Source organism: Poecilia mexicana, unplaced genomic scaffold (assembly GCF_051168715.1).
Source record: "Poecilia mexicana isolate PSO_F unplaced genomic scaffold, ASM5116871v1 scaffold_3, whole genome shotgun sequence".
In the NCBI taxonomy this organism is placed as follows: Eukaryota; Metazoa; Chordata; class Actinopteri; order Cyprinodontiformes; family Poeciliidae; genus Poecilia; species Poecilia mexicana.
In genome coordinates this window covers 26,239,279-26,253,532 of record NW_028263372.1, presented here as the reverse complement: position 1 = coordinate 26,253,532, position 14,254 = coordinate 26,239,279, and the positions used below count along the sequence as shown (strand labels likewise).

General features: G+C 38.8%; 1 protein-coding gene and 1 non-coding gene across 2 annotated transcripts in view; one reads left to right on the top strand and one right to left on the bottom strand.

The window, feature by feature from the left end:
• Positions 1-14,254, top strand: part of ush2a (Usher syndrome 2A (autosomal recessive, mild)) — a 194,849-nt gene that overhangs the window by 41,405 nt on the left and 139,190 nt on the right. The window contains exons 15-24 of the mRNA XM_088004375.1: positions 2,089-2,372; positions 3,941-4,166; positions 4,294-4,431; positions 5,367-5,547; positions 8,220-8,383; positions 8,506-8,664; positions 8,775-9,003; positions 12,416-12,539; positions 12,648-12,795; positions 13,566-13,847. Coding sequence (XP_087860501.1) covers positions 2,089-2,372; positions 3,941-4,166; positions 4,294-4,431; positions 5,367-5,547; positions 8,220-8,383; positions 8,506-8,664; positions 8,775-9,003; positions 12,416-12,539; positions 12,648-12,795; positions 13,566-13,847 — 1,935 coding nt within the window. The remainder of the gene's footprint in view (positions 1-2,088; positions 2,373-3,940; positions 4,167-4,293; positions 4,432-5,366; positions 5,548-8,219; positions 8,384-8,505; positions 8,665-8,774; positions 9,004-12,415; positions 12,540-12,647; positions 12,796-13,565; positions 13,848-14,254) is intronic.
• trnam-cau (transfer RNA methionine (anticodon CAU)) lies at positions 10,027-10,099 on the bottom strand. The gene has a single exon. It is a non-coding gene; the product is annotated as a tRNA-Met (tRNA).

Genomic DNA, 14,254 nt, shown 5'->3' with positions numbered 1-14,254 from the left:
CAAGCTTTTCTGCTAGTGGTGCTTCTAGCCGTTGTGCCGCTATTCTTGATAAATGGTTTCACTCCTATCCCCTGTGTGTCTTTGAAGACCAGGCTTGTATGAAATGCAAAACTGGCCAGCAGCTCTTCTCAACTCACCGCATCATGCTTATTGCTAAGCCTTGCTACCAAGGGCCCATGTTGTGCACGTGAGTGTGTGCATGTGCAGCATTGGTGTGTTTTTGTAATAGATGGATGTGACCATGTGTTGAAGTTCATTTATTTCTCCCTAACCCTTTGTTGTATGTTGTGGGAGTGTTTGTACACAAAAATGTCTGCGTGTTTGTCTCAGTACATGCACATGTATGTGCGCGTATGCCATCAAGGACTTAGCTGGTGTTTAATTCTCTAATTCAGTGCCAAGTTGATTAAAACAAACTGCAGCAGCTTCTTGTATTTCTTCACACTTCTTCTTACAAGACCCATTTTTTTCTGTCCTTGTTTGTTTGGTTGCTCCCACAGGTATTTTTCAGAAATGAGATTTGATTATGGCAATTTATTACCGCCAAGCTGATACTTTGTGTAGAGCAATGGCAGGCTCGCTTCTGAAGGATGGGATTGAAATGTGTGCACACAGACGCAGATACACACATGCAGAAAACTGTACGCTCATAACAAGGTGCCAGAGTGCAGTGTGTTCATAATAGTGTTTGAAATGGTGATGCATGAGCCTGTTAACCAGCTGGCTCCTGATAAAAAGCTTGGCCATGTTACTGAAAACACACATACGCAAACACACGCACACACACATTTACAGGGGCTTCTTGGGGCAAAACACAAAGCTTTTGTTCTGATCTGATATCATTTACCTCTTTTTCTCCTAAATTATTACCGTTTATTTTTTGTTGACCGTTCGTCCGTTTGGTTTTTACCTCAAGAGTTTATTTCAATATATAAAGTCCATTTTCCAAAAAAGCAGATCGGCAAGTTGTTTTTTTTTTTTTTTTAACTACTTAAAAATTAAAGAAATTGTAATGAAAATGCTGGTAATAGTTTAATAATTGTGTCTAGTCAACGAGTTCCACTGGGCTTTGATTTGATCTTTAATCACTAAAGCCTCAGTCTACTTATCGCATAATAAACTATGCTGAGCGTTTGGATGTCACAAAACACAGTCAGTAAATATATCTTTACTGAACTATTAATTATGACCCATGAAGAAAAAAAACATCCATATCTATAAAACCATCAAAGTGGACGGGTCAGAAGAAACACAAGTGTTGGACATGTGCGCTAACACACACGTACCGGTATGTTTCCATTGTGCACCCACACATCCACAGCCACCCACATATGAACACGTGATCCTCTCATAAACGACTGCGGTGACTGCGTTGCCCCCAGGCATCCATTTAGGGACAGATTGCCTGTCATAGAATACGTATGGCATATTCAAATAAGCCCTGCACACACTCGCGCTGCATATCATAGTTTAACTGGCCTTAAAGCTTCACACTGCTTTCGCGGCTATCAAACCTCTTTTGGCATGAAATTGATTTTTACTGCTGTTTGATGATTAAATATAAATAAGAGAAGCACAGAGAGTTAAGGAATAATACGAGTTCATTTCTTAATTAATTGCCCGTACTAATGAAAAGAAAATTTTCTTTAATGTAAAATAGTTTCTGTTCTTACGCTTTAAAACAGGATGAGGTTATTAAGTGTTTGGGAGGTGAAGCTAATGCATGTTTTAGTGTTGGTATTGAAATAACTTTATTTTTATATATCATTATTGTACCTCCTTTTCCCCTTTTTTCTTCCTCTGTTCTTTTCTTGTACAAGCGTTTAAATTATTTATTTATTTATTTATTTATTTATTGCTCGGTAAAATTAAGTGTTTTGGCCTGAGGTGAGTGATCCATCATGAGCAGAGGGCCTGGCCCTAATGATGGCAGTTTTATTCACTCACCCACCATTTCTCTTGCTCTCTGAATCGCACACACACACCTGCACAAAGAGAGGGGCTCTTCAATAATCGGTAAATGAACAAAAACAGAAGCTTGTATTTTTATTCTTTCTGAAGCTCACTTCTTCTTCTTCTCATATCCAGGTCTGTCATGTGACCGCTGTGAGTTTGGATACTGGAACCTTTCCCACCCAGATGGCTGCATCCCCTGTGACTGTGACCCTTTGGGTTCCCTCAGTTCATTTTGTGAGCCCAGTGGGGGGCAGTGCGAGTGTAAGCCTGGGGTGGGAGGCCGGCGATGTGACTCATGCGGCAGGGGCCTGTATGGCTTACGACTGGAGGGATCCTGCGCCCCCTGCAACTGCTCACGTGACGGGACGGTGCCTGGGAGCAACTGTGATCCGCACACGGGCCAGTGTGTGTGTAAGGTATGTACGGATGGACCGCAGTACGTTAGAATAAAAATGAAACAAAATATATTTATTGTTGCAAGTTCAAAATGTCAAGACTTATTATAATAGGTCTGATCCATCCAGAGGCATGTGTCTCAAAAGTTTATTCTTTACTCCTATGGAAAGTTACTAGGAATACCATTTCATTTTGCCGATGAAAATGCAAAATTCACTTTCTCAGAGAATTAGAAAACTACCTAAGATCAATAAAAAAATGATTATGCCAGCTGACTCAAAAGTATGCAGTACAGTATGACATGGAAACTCACCAGTCTCTGGTTCTGCTGATATTTCTACCACGGTCGTTCAACATTGGTGCTTCTGACACATTAAGCTGGTGCAACAATGGACTATTAGCATCTCCATAAAGCTTAACAGCAGAGAAGCATGAAGTGCTGTAATATTTCTCTGCAAAAGGCTTTACTTAACCTCCATGGACCAACCTCAGCAGAAGACAAGGCTCCTCAAATCACCACTGTTGCAAACTTCACATTGAACCTCAGGCAGCTTGGATTTCATACCTCTTCCTCAGGTGTCTGGGACACTGATTTAAATATTCAACAAAAAAATTTAACTACGAACCACTAAACAACAGTCCTTTGTTTATCACAGCACAGTGTCCTGAACGTGGCAGCTCTTGAAGCACTGGTCTCTGCCACAGCCCTCGCCTCGTGAATCTCCCTTTTAAGTGAGATTTGCTCTGGAATCTTTCAGGGCTGAACTTAAATCCGCTGCTTTTCTTATTTTTTTGCAGCACGGTTTTTCCTTCCACTCAGTCTTCACTTGATGTCCTTGGAAAGAGCTCTGTGTAAACCTCATTGTGGAGGTCAGACAAGTCTGAAGTCAGCAGGCTTCTTAATTGTTGTGTAACATCGTAACATAACTTTCTCTTTAAAATCCCTGTTGTGTTTTGATCTTGTGGTCAGATTTTTGGAGAAACAGAATCTTTGGGTTCCATCAGATATAAAATTTAACATTTTCAGAAAAATATTGAAATATATCAGTCTGTGTAATGAATCTCTGTAATGTATGAGTTTCTCATTTCAAATTGAATTACGAAAAAAAAAAAATTTGAGGATCTTCTAACCTGATGAGGTGCAGCTATCTTTTTTTATATACCTGTATTCCTATCGCACGCTTTTATGTGACACACTGACAGCCTTAAATAATGTATCACACAAAGAACATGATTCTACACTCGTTGAAAGGATGATCTTCACCTCCAAATGGCACTTGCTTGGGAACAAATAGTTTCATCTGTTTTCAAAGAGAATATCTTTATTTCCAATGACTTCTTGGGATTAGATTCTAATCATAGTACATGAAAAGCTGCATAAGATTCATTGTTTAAGATTTACAAAGAAAACAAGGATTTTTATTCACAACTCTGGCTAAGCGTAAGTTTAAAACTCTGAACAAATTTGAAGCAATAAATCAGAGTAAAGGGAAGGTAATACACCAAAATGCATTAAATTTCCACATTTATGATCAGTATTATTTGATCTTCGTGTCATCCTTTTTTCCCCTAACATTGGCTTTTCCAGGAACATGTAGAGGGCCATCATTGTGATTCATGCCGTCATGGTTACCACACCCTGGAGCAGCGCAACAGCCTGGGCTGCCTGCCGTGTGTGTGTGACAGTCATGGAACCGTGCCAGAGGGTGTGTGTGATAGGAGGACCGGACAATGCCCCTGCAAGGAAGGAGTGGAGGGTGCCCACTGTACCAGCTGCGTCCAAAACTACTATAACAGAAGTTTAGACCTTGAGAGTAAGAAAATGATTCTGTCCGACCTTTATCATTCAAAATGTTTTAGTAGTTTCTTTGTTTTTTATCAGGGGGGTTTCTGGTTGGTCTTTACCAGTCAAATAACACGGCTTGTTTTTATCTTTGTCAGAAGGTTTGTCTCAGGGCTGTGTGCCATGTATCTGTGACCCCAGGGGAACAGTGACAGGGTCAACCTGTGACAGCGCCACGGGGCAATGTGTGTGTATCCCATCACGACATGGAAAGGACTGCAGTAGCTGCCGACCTGGTGAGTTAAAATAACTGACTGACAGGTGATAAATGAGTTAACAAAAAGAAGAAAATACATAAGTCCTAACTTGTTAAGGTTTTGTTATGAAAGAGTTATGAAAGTTCTGTGTCAGAAATTAAGAACAAAAAATGTTCCAGTTGTTGGGTTTCCTTTTGATATGTGTGTGTGGATATAGCCATTTTCACATTTTCTGCATATTTTGTTTTGCCTTTTGAATCTCAGTTTTTTTTTTTGTTTGTTTTTTTTTTGTAAGATTTTTATGAGCACAGCTGTACCTACTTTTGTCCTTTTGATTGGTTTTGAATGATAAAAGCTGCAAAACTTTTGTGATGGTGGACGTTTTGAGACAATGTTTAAAGATGTTCACATTGAATGCAGTCAGTGTTGTGTGTTCACATTTATATTTTGATTATGTTCTCTCATAATGTGTTCACTTTCATATGTTGGAACAGTAATATTTAAATAGTTCTGTTGTTGCAGTCCACATTTAATAGGTAACACCTGCCTAAGTGGCTAACATATTTAATGTATTTATCAGCTCACAGGCATTGAGAAAAATGATCTCTATTGATTTATGCTTTGAAATGTGGAGTGCCTAATGTAACCTCAGACACTTTTATTGGTTCTGTGTTAAATTTTATTACAGATAAATGGCAAACAACACATTTTATTAACTATGACTAAAAACATAAATGGTTGTTTCAAACTGTATTAAGCTGCATTCAGAATAATTTACCCTTGCATTGTTGTAAGACTTGTGTTTTATATATATATATATATATATATATATATAATATGTGTGTGTGTGTATATGTGTGTGTGTGAGACGATTTGCTATCATTCATCAAAAATATTGCACTTCATGTTTGGTTGCAAACATGAAGTGCATCAATTGAATTTTATTTTTATTTTTTTCATTTATTTCTGCCCAGGCTTCTACCTCGCTCCAGATCATGGTGTGTGTTTGGAGTGTGACTGCCATCCAATGGGAGCAATGCAGCTTAGTTGTGAGAGCCAGAATGGACAGTGTGTCTGCGCTCATCGCTCAGTGGGAGGAAGACGCTGTGACCAATGTCGTGAGATGTTCTTTGGGTTTAATCCTGGTCTGGGAAGGTAGGTTTAACACAATCCCTCTCACACATTTTTGCCTTCACTGGTGGCCTTTATTTAGTAGTAGTTGAATAAAGGCTCCTTTATTATGGTGAATCTGCTCCACCACTGATGTCCTATCAGTTGTATATCTTAGAAAGTTTTTCCCCCCAATAAATTTTTTCTGCATTAAAGAAACTCATGGATTTATGCAGCTATTCATAGAGTGCCTCCAGTTGCAGTCCCTATAAGGAGAGTTTGTAGAAAGGTGAGCAGACAGATGACTTACATGAGTTAAGAACTGCTTTGACCTTTGCTGCTCATGTTGCTACCTGCAGGCCATCTCACATGCTCACACAGCTTAAAACACTCATCCACAAATAACTGTTCACTTTAGACACAGTATTAAACTGATCCACACACACACACAGGTGTGTGGTGTCATAGTAGATGGATTGACCACAAACTGTTTGACCAGTTGTCCACTCTGTGTGTGTACATTGGTATATTGATGCGTATTTTAGCTGACCTTGTCTGATAGCTTTAGTTTCTGGTGTGGCTTAATTAGAGATGACATCAGGCTGTGGCTGAGCTCTCTCAGCTGTGAAGAAGGATGGAGATGGTTTAGAATAAGACATGCATCAGGTTTAATTGACGATTTTTTAAAATTATTTTTACCTGGAAAACCATTTTTCTACTACAAAAGAAAACTAATTTAATGAAACATTTCACCACTTCAGCTTTGTGCATTTTATGCACAACTTTTTGCTAACCCCTGTAGTTTCAGTGTTTACACTTTTGCAAGACAGTTTGTTAAAATTCTATATAAACAAGATTATAAGATGTTTAAAAGAATTGTAACATATTATTCTTCCCAGAATAATGACTAAGGTCATTCTTTGCCAAAGCTGATTTTTTTTTCTTTTATCTCATCTTTTGGCAATAAAAAGGTAGTGATGTTTTTTGCCAAAAAAAAAAAAAAAAGACTTAGGCCATTACTACTACTAGGAAGGTGACGATATTCAATTTATTATATGTATACCCTAAATTTCATGTTGAAATGTGATTTAATGTGCATTAATGGTTCTCCCTAATGGCATGAAAAAACATAAAAACACAAACACTCCACTTTTAGGCTCATTGATAAAAGGAAGACTGGGTGCAATGTTGGTGTTTCTCCTTGGGAAAGGGAGTGAAGGTCGAGTCACTGTGGCACTTTCTGTATCAGCGTGTGTATCCGTGTTGGTGCACCAGTTGGCAGGACAAATTTGCGCCTCTTTACGAGGCTGTGGCTTTTCACACAGCAATAAAGAAGGTGCATTGGTGTGTGTGTGTGTGTGTGTGTGTGTGTGTGTGTGTGAGAGAGAGAGGGAGAGACGTACAATATGTGAGTACAGTATGCAGCGAATAAAAACACACATCAATAATGTTTGTGTGTAGGTGACAGTAGCATGGTTTATACTGATTCAGTTTGCCAGACTGGTGTGCTAAATGTTCTCCAACACACACACTGCGCCACATGTTAGTGTGTGTTTGTAAAGGTGTAAGGTGGATGGCCGTATGCTCACCCACTGTCCTGGCCCTGCGGGGGTAACACCAAACCAGTGACCTAGACTCAGACACCGTCAGACAAATACATGCAGTCCCACAAATGGACACACACTTTGGCGACTCTGATGGGGTATGAAGTTAATATCACAGCTATGGGGTGGGATAGATGGTGGTTAGGGTTTCCCTCACAGTGTTAAGGAGATGACCCGGCACTTCTCACTCTCAAGCACACACACACATACACACATGCACACACACGCACACACACACAGTAATCTTTAAACATTTACACATTCTTGAAGACACATTTAATAATGTATTTACTTTTCGTTTTTGGCTCCAGCACTCTTCCACAGCATCTATAGAGGGGCTGTTTTAGAACCCTGCAGTAACTAATCTTGAGTCCTACAAACATCACACAACGTTATGATTCCTAAGTCAAAATTGTAATTCATTTTAGGCTACTTACTTAACACCAAAAGTAAAGTATGTTAAAAGAAAAGATACTTTTAAGACCCAGACTGAGAGACCATTTAGAGGTTCAGAAAACCTTTGCAGGTGTTTTGAGTTTATTAGCTGATGAGGATATGACACCATGAGTTTCCTGGATTTAACTTTTTCACAGACTCTAACTTTTGGCTTTTCTTTAACGTCAAGCCTTAATCGTCAAGGTTATTATAAATAAAGCAAGCACTGGTGACAGGGTAACCCTAACCCTATCACAGCACAGGAAGGGAACAGCACAACAGTTATGTGCTGTTCATATAATTGTGAACACACTTGATTGATTTGGAGGTTGTAAAAAAATTTTTTGCACAATTCCCATTCTATTATTGTGCATGAGTGAGGTTGTTTGGATGTGTGGAAAAGCTGGACTTTTTCTATGGATTTGGGTGTGGAGTGTTTTTGGAGGGAAAAAAACATTTTGTGTGAGCAACGTGGTGTGTCAAAGACAACTTAGATGGTTTTAAGTTTTTGTTCATTAAGAAACCTTCCTTAACCTCCTAAAAGTCTGAGAAGAGTCCACTCAGGAACTACGTTATCCTCAACAGAACGCTCTATAAGCCATTAAAGTTCACTAATTCCCTATTGCATGGGAGGTATTTCCTCATACTATTGCTTCCCATTTTTTTTTTCATAAATAGATGCCAGCCGTGTGCATGTGATCCAGAGGGCAGTGTCAATAGTTCATGTGATCCAGACACAGGAGTGTGTGTGTGTAAGCTGCTGGTAACTGGAGACAAGTGTGATTCTTGCCAGCCTGGAGCAAGTCATTTTGATCCTGAGAACCCTTTTGGATGCAGCAAATGTGGGTACCATCAGACTTTATTTTGATTAATACAGTTCACCACTTTTTGGAATTAATAAAATGATTAAAATCCTGTTTGTTTCTCTGGTTCCTTCTAATTTTGGTTCTGTTTTTTTGTTCAGCTCCTTCACAGCAGCCTGCACCAATTGGCTCAGTTCTCAGTTACTCATCAATCCATCTTTCCTGGCATCCACCTGATTCCCCAAATTCACATAGACTCAACTACACTCTCATGAGGGATGGACAGTCACTTCATACCATCCAGAGTCATTTTCCTTTCAGTATGTACCAACACAGCTTTTCAAAGGTTTTGTTTTCCCTAATTGTATTTGCATGGCATGAATACTGCTGTATTGTGTATTCTGACTTGATTTAATTTTCTTTTGTTAAGGCCTTGAATCCTTTGTGGACGCTGGTTTGTTTCCCTTTACCAACTACTCCTATTGGCTCATAACAGCGAATATAGCTGGTGAGACGATAAGTGCTTCAGCCTCGTACCAGACTTTAGGGGCTCCACCTTCTGGAGAAGAGCTTCATTTAAACCTCCTTGGACGACCAGGCCCAACCAGTGCAAGCTTTAACTGGAGCATACCAAGAAATGATACAGGCCCAGTTGAAAGGTAATGACTGAGTATTTAAAGAAAGAGCACTTTCAATGGATGCTTCACAGCTTGTTGTAGCCTGTGTAATGTTTTGGACTTAAAGTTCAAATGACATTTGAAGGATTAGGATAGATTTTGAAGTTTTGTAGTGAACAGAGGTGTGGCATAACTGGCGAAAGAAATGAGGCAAGTGAGACTGGAAAAATACTGAACAAAAATGTGCTTATATTGTAAAGTTACTGTCTACATCAGGGTTGTCAAACTCAATTTCACCGAGGGCCACTTCAGCATATCGGCCCCCCTCAACGGGCCACATTGACGGTACAAATCAGGAGTGCATCCCTGCTAAAACACACCCCAGACAAAAGGCTGACTTCCGTCATTCAGTTCTGTAGAGGCTTATAATGAGTCAATGGTCCAGGTGTGTTAGAGAAGGAACCATCTAAAGCTGCAGATGGTAGCTCTGGAAAACTAGACTTGGGCAGCCCTAGCATAACTGTATAAAAATACAATGTTAAAAATAAATTAAACACCTCAATAGTTAAATAACTGATTTTATGTATTGAAGTTTTATATATTGCATTTGAGTTTCCATGGCCTATAAAATGCTCGGGGGCCACGAGTTTGACACATGTGCATTACGCCATAGAACTGCCAATTGGTAATTGAAGTAAAGTAGCTTCGATTTCAAAGAAGCCGACATTGAAGTCGATTGGCAAATGAACCATCACAAAAGAGGAAGGCTCTTGTTGTCTCACTGCACCCCAAGAGATGCATAAGCTACAGAAACCATTTCTGTCTGGTTTCGAACCAGAGACCTTTTGCGTGTAAAGCAAATGTGATAACCACTACACTACAGGAACTGAACTTCTCTGCTTTGTTTCAGTTTGAGGTTCTAAAGTTGATGATGTGAGATGCAACGCATGAAAATTTCAACTGAGGTTTGCACTCAGATGCCTGGATTCAGAGTACAGACCATGACACCACAGAACCCTTGTTGACCTTTAGTAAACACCTGTCATGAATAGAACATGCAAAATCTGTTTCTGTCTGGTTTCGAACCAGAGACCTTTTGCATATGAAGCGAATGTGATAACCACTACACTACAGAAACTGATGCTCTTTGCAGTGTTCCTGGTAGATAATCCAAATTTTGTTAGAGACTAATAACGAGCATGGAACAATGTCAAATACCACAGATCCTCTCAGAGAGCACAGTAACTTAGTGAACAAACTGTCAGACTTATACTTGTGCCTAATTTCATATTACAGTCCATAAACTAAGCCTGGGATCAACAAATTGTATTGAAGATGTCATTAGCAGAGACAAATGGTTCTACAGAGTCTTGGCTAAATGGCTAAAAAATAAAATCAATACTTACAAATAAAAAATGGTTCAAAAATAAAATTAATACATTAAAATAAAAAAATATCTCTGGAATACAATCAACACTTGAGAATTAAAAATGGTTCAAAAATAATATCAACACTTCAAAATACAAAATCTCTGGAAAATAAAATATTATGTATGTTGTTTTGAAAAACATTAGAATATAAGCACTTTTCTCAAATCATTGTGGTAAAATCATGTAAGTTCTTCTTAAATCCATGGAAACTCAACAGTTTGTAAGGTAGGTGAGTTAGCTCAGCAGGTTAGAGCACCGTGCTGGTAATGCTGAGGTCATCGGTTCAAACCCCATATGGGGCAATTCATGTGTAAGGTCTTTCAGACAATCAACACTTCAAAATAAATAAGGGTTCAAAAATAAAATCAACACTTTACAATAAATAAGGGTTCAAAAATAAAATCAACACTTTACAATAAATAAAGGTTCAAAAATAAAATCAACACTTCACAATTAAACAATGGTTCAAAAATAAAATCAACACTTCATAATTAAAAAATGGTTCAAAAATAAAATCAACACTTCAAAATAAATAATGTTTCAAAAATAAAATCAACACTTCACAATTAAAAAATGGTTCAAAAATAAAATCAACACTTTACAATAAATAAGGTTTCAAAAATAAAATCAACATTTAACAATTAAAATAAATGGTTCAAAAATCAAGAGTTCAAAATGTATAATGGTAACTGTTTCTGTCTGTTCAGTCCATATAATCAATACTTACAAATAAAAAATGGTTAGGAAGCGCATTACAAACCTTTTATTGAAATGGCGTGTTAAATTCAAGTCTCCATTACAGACCAGAGAAAACTAAAGAGAATGCAACATTGTGTTAATCCATTTGAGGAGCCAGTAGTTTATCTTGAGGAAATAAATGACGATGCAAAAGTTAATTAGACTGTAACATGCGCAGTCCGCAGCTCAACCACTGCGGAATTAGAAAGAAACCGCTGGAAGTAACTCATCCAGCGGATTTAACAAATGGAGCCTTCTTGGTGCTCGTTACCCAGGAGAGCGGCTCTCTGGAGGAGCTGCAGACGTAACAACATCTGTCCGTTTCGGAGAAGCAAAACCACGCAAAAAAAAAAAAAAAAAAAAACCCTGGTAAAAGCTCACACCGGACCGCGGAGGGTAAAACACTCACAGAGTTCAGTTGATCTGTTTGGATCAGACAGATCCAACTGACTGATGAATTAGCGCAGATTTTTCTGCAGATGGGAACCAGGAGGAAGTTCAGACCCCAGCGGGTGAAGTGATGCTAATTTAACTGAAGTCGCTTAATTTAAATTATTAAATTATTGGGGTGGTTTTTGTCACTACGAGAAAAATGTAGATACATTTATCTGCTTAATCTGTGATGGGATCTGAATTCACGGTGAATATTAACTAAACCGCATAAAATGCGGCTAAAGATCCGATGTTAATATGATTGTTATTTCACGGATAAAAATAGTACAGGACCGATTTTTTTATGTTGTCGGTCAAGATAACGGATAACAAAAAAAGTCTAGCGCCACCTGCCGCCCTGACACCAACTCACACACATCTTCATTCACAGTCTTACTTGTAAATCGATTTTTCTTTTCTTGGACGTTTTGATGTTAGCTTGTCGATGTCTCAGTTTTATTTGCTGGGAAAATCAATAAGCAGCTTGAGGTGACTCTGCTGCTCTCTAGTGGCGAGAAGCCGTAATGTTTGGCTGGTAACAATTGGAATGCATTGTGGGAGATGTAGTTTGTAGTCAATTCGTGCTCAAAACCTATTTTAAGTCAATCATCGGCCTATAAAATGCTGGGACGGGCCACATTAAATGACATGGCGGGCCACATGTGGCCCGCGGGCCTTGAGTTTGACACATGTGGTCTACATGTTTACTTGGTGTCTGTGCAGCTTAAATATTCTACTTATATTCTCAGCTACCCATTTGGCCACCATTGCACTTGAATTTAACAGAATGCCACCATATAATAATAAAACTAAATGCAAAACTGGATTATATCATCTTTAATTGTGCTTTTTAGGTTTGTGCTATCATCAGTGGAGTCATCTGATAAAGCAGAGCCGGTTATTCACTACACAGGTTTATCTACAGAGGCTGTGGCAAGCGATTTAAAGGCCTTCATACAGTACTCTGTAACACTGGAGGTAGGTACCCCCAGGAACAATGTGCAATATCTTTAATTATTTAAATCTGGCCATAACTTGAGCATTGTTTCTCCTAAAATTAAAATAAGGTTTTGTTCTAATCTCCAGGCCTGCTCTTCTGGGGGCTGCACCTCCAGCCCTCCACTGTATTTTCTGACAGCCACTGCACCACCACAAAACCAGTCTGCTCCCAACATCACTGCTACTGGACCTCATACACTGCATGCTTCTTGGGTTCCTCCAAGTCAGCCCAATGGTATACTTCCATGTCTTTCTGTGCTTACTTTGTATTGAGTTCCTTTATTTTTTTTTCTACAGAATACAGAACAACCCCAAACATTGTCTGTCACTGTGAACAACTGTAAAAAAAAAAAAAAGACAAACCTGTGTAATTTCAGGAAACACAAACACTTATCCAGTAATAGGGTTGTTTGCATTCTTTGTTCACACTGAATAGGAACAACACAAACACATAAACTCCCACACACTCGCAACACACACACTGAACTGAGAGTGTCTTTGGTAAATCCAGAGAGCTTTGTAGTAGCTCTAAGGGTAAGTGTCAAACAAAGCTGTAAAACCTGAGTTTCTCCCTGTTTTCATCTCTTGTCTTTTTGCTCTTATTGATTATATCCCTCCCAACTGCGCCCTGAACTCACATTAGTTGTTTTTATTGTTGCACCTTTTTCTATTATTGGTTTAAAAACAAGTTGTCTCTCTTTTATTTCCCTCAGTACTATTTGTCTTTGCCAGCCTTGAAATTTTACTGGTTAAGATGGTTTGAATGGAGAAGAATAAAAGTTGTTTTTTTATCATTCAAAACTAGTGGATGGTGTTGGACAGCAAGGGTCTCTGGTTAGCAGACAGTTTTGTAATGAAGTATCCTCTGACTGAAGATTGTTGCTGTGTGATCGTCTTGTGTCTGTCCAGGCAGCATAGAAACTAGGATCTTAATTTTTGGAAGCATGGCATCATTATTACTAATGTTTAATATAGTGATTTGATTTTTCTTTATTCCTGGCACAGGTGTTATCACCAAGTATGAGCTCTTTCTCCGTGGACCCCTGGAGTCAAAGAACGTCTCAGCATTTACCTTCGAGACAAGAGTTTTCTCCAGCTCTGGTTGGCTGGATCCAAGCGTCCTCCCAGAACAAAATCCAACCAAAACGACTACGTTGTCCCCTCCTGAAAGTAGTACCATTATAGAGGGTCTGCAGGCATTTTCAGCCTATCAACTAAGAGTTGTAAGCATCAACAGTGCTGGAAATGTCACATCAGAATGGACCACAGCACACACCTTGGAGGGAGGTTCGTATCCACTGCTGTAACTTTCTAATATTGGAGCTCAATATGCTCTCTTTCTCTGTGTAGACATAACAGAGCAATATGTAAAATAGACGTGTTTTACGTATTCCATAAATGGTTAACACCTTTCCATAAATGGTGTTAAAATCCTCCTCATTACAACTGCTAAGAGTTTCTTTACCTCAGCAGGTAAAACTACCAGCTAAGTGTTAGCTCAGTACTGATCTGAGTATTTTGGCATCAAGTTTGACCTTGTGATGATGGATGACTATGTATAGACTCTACAAGTTGGAAATATGTCCAAGCAGAAGTTTCTCTCTTGACAGAAGAAGGTCATGAACACTCGCTGATTTGTGAGAAAGCACAGTGTGAGAAAATATTCCTGGACCAGATAAGAAATAAATTCTCCA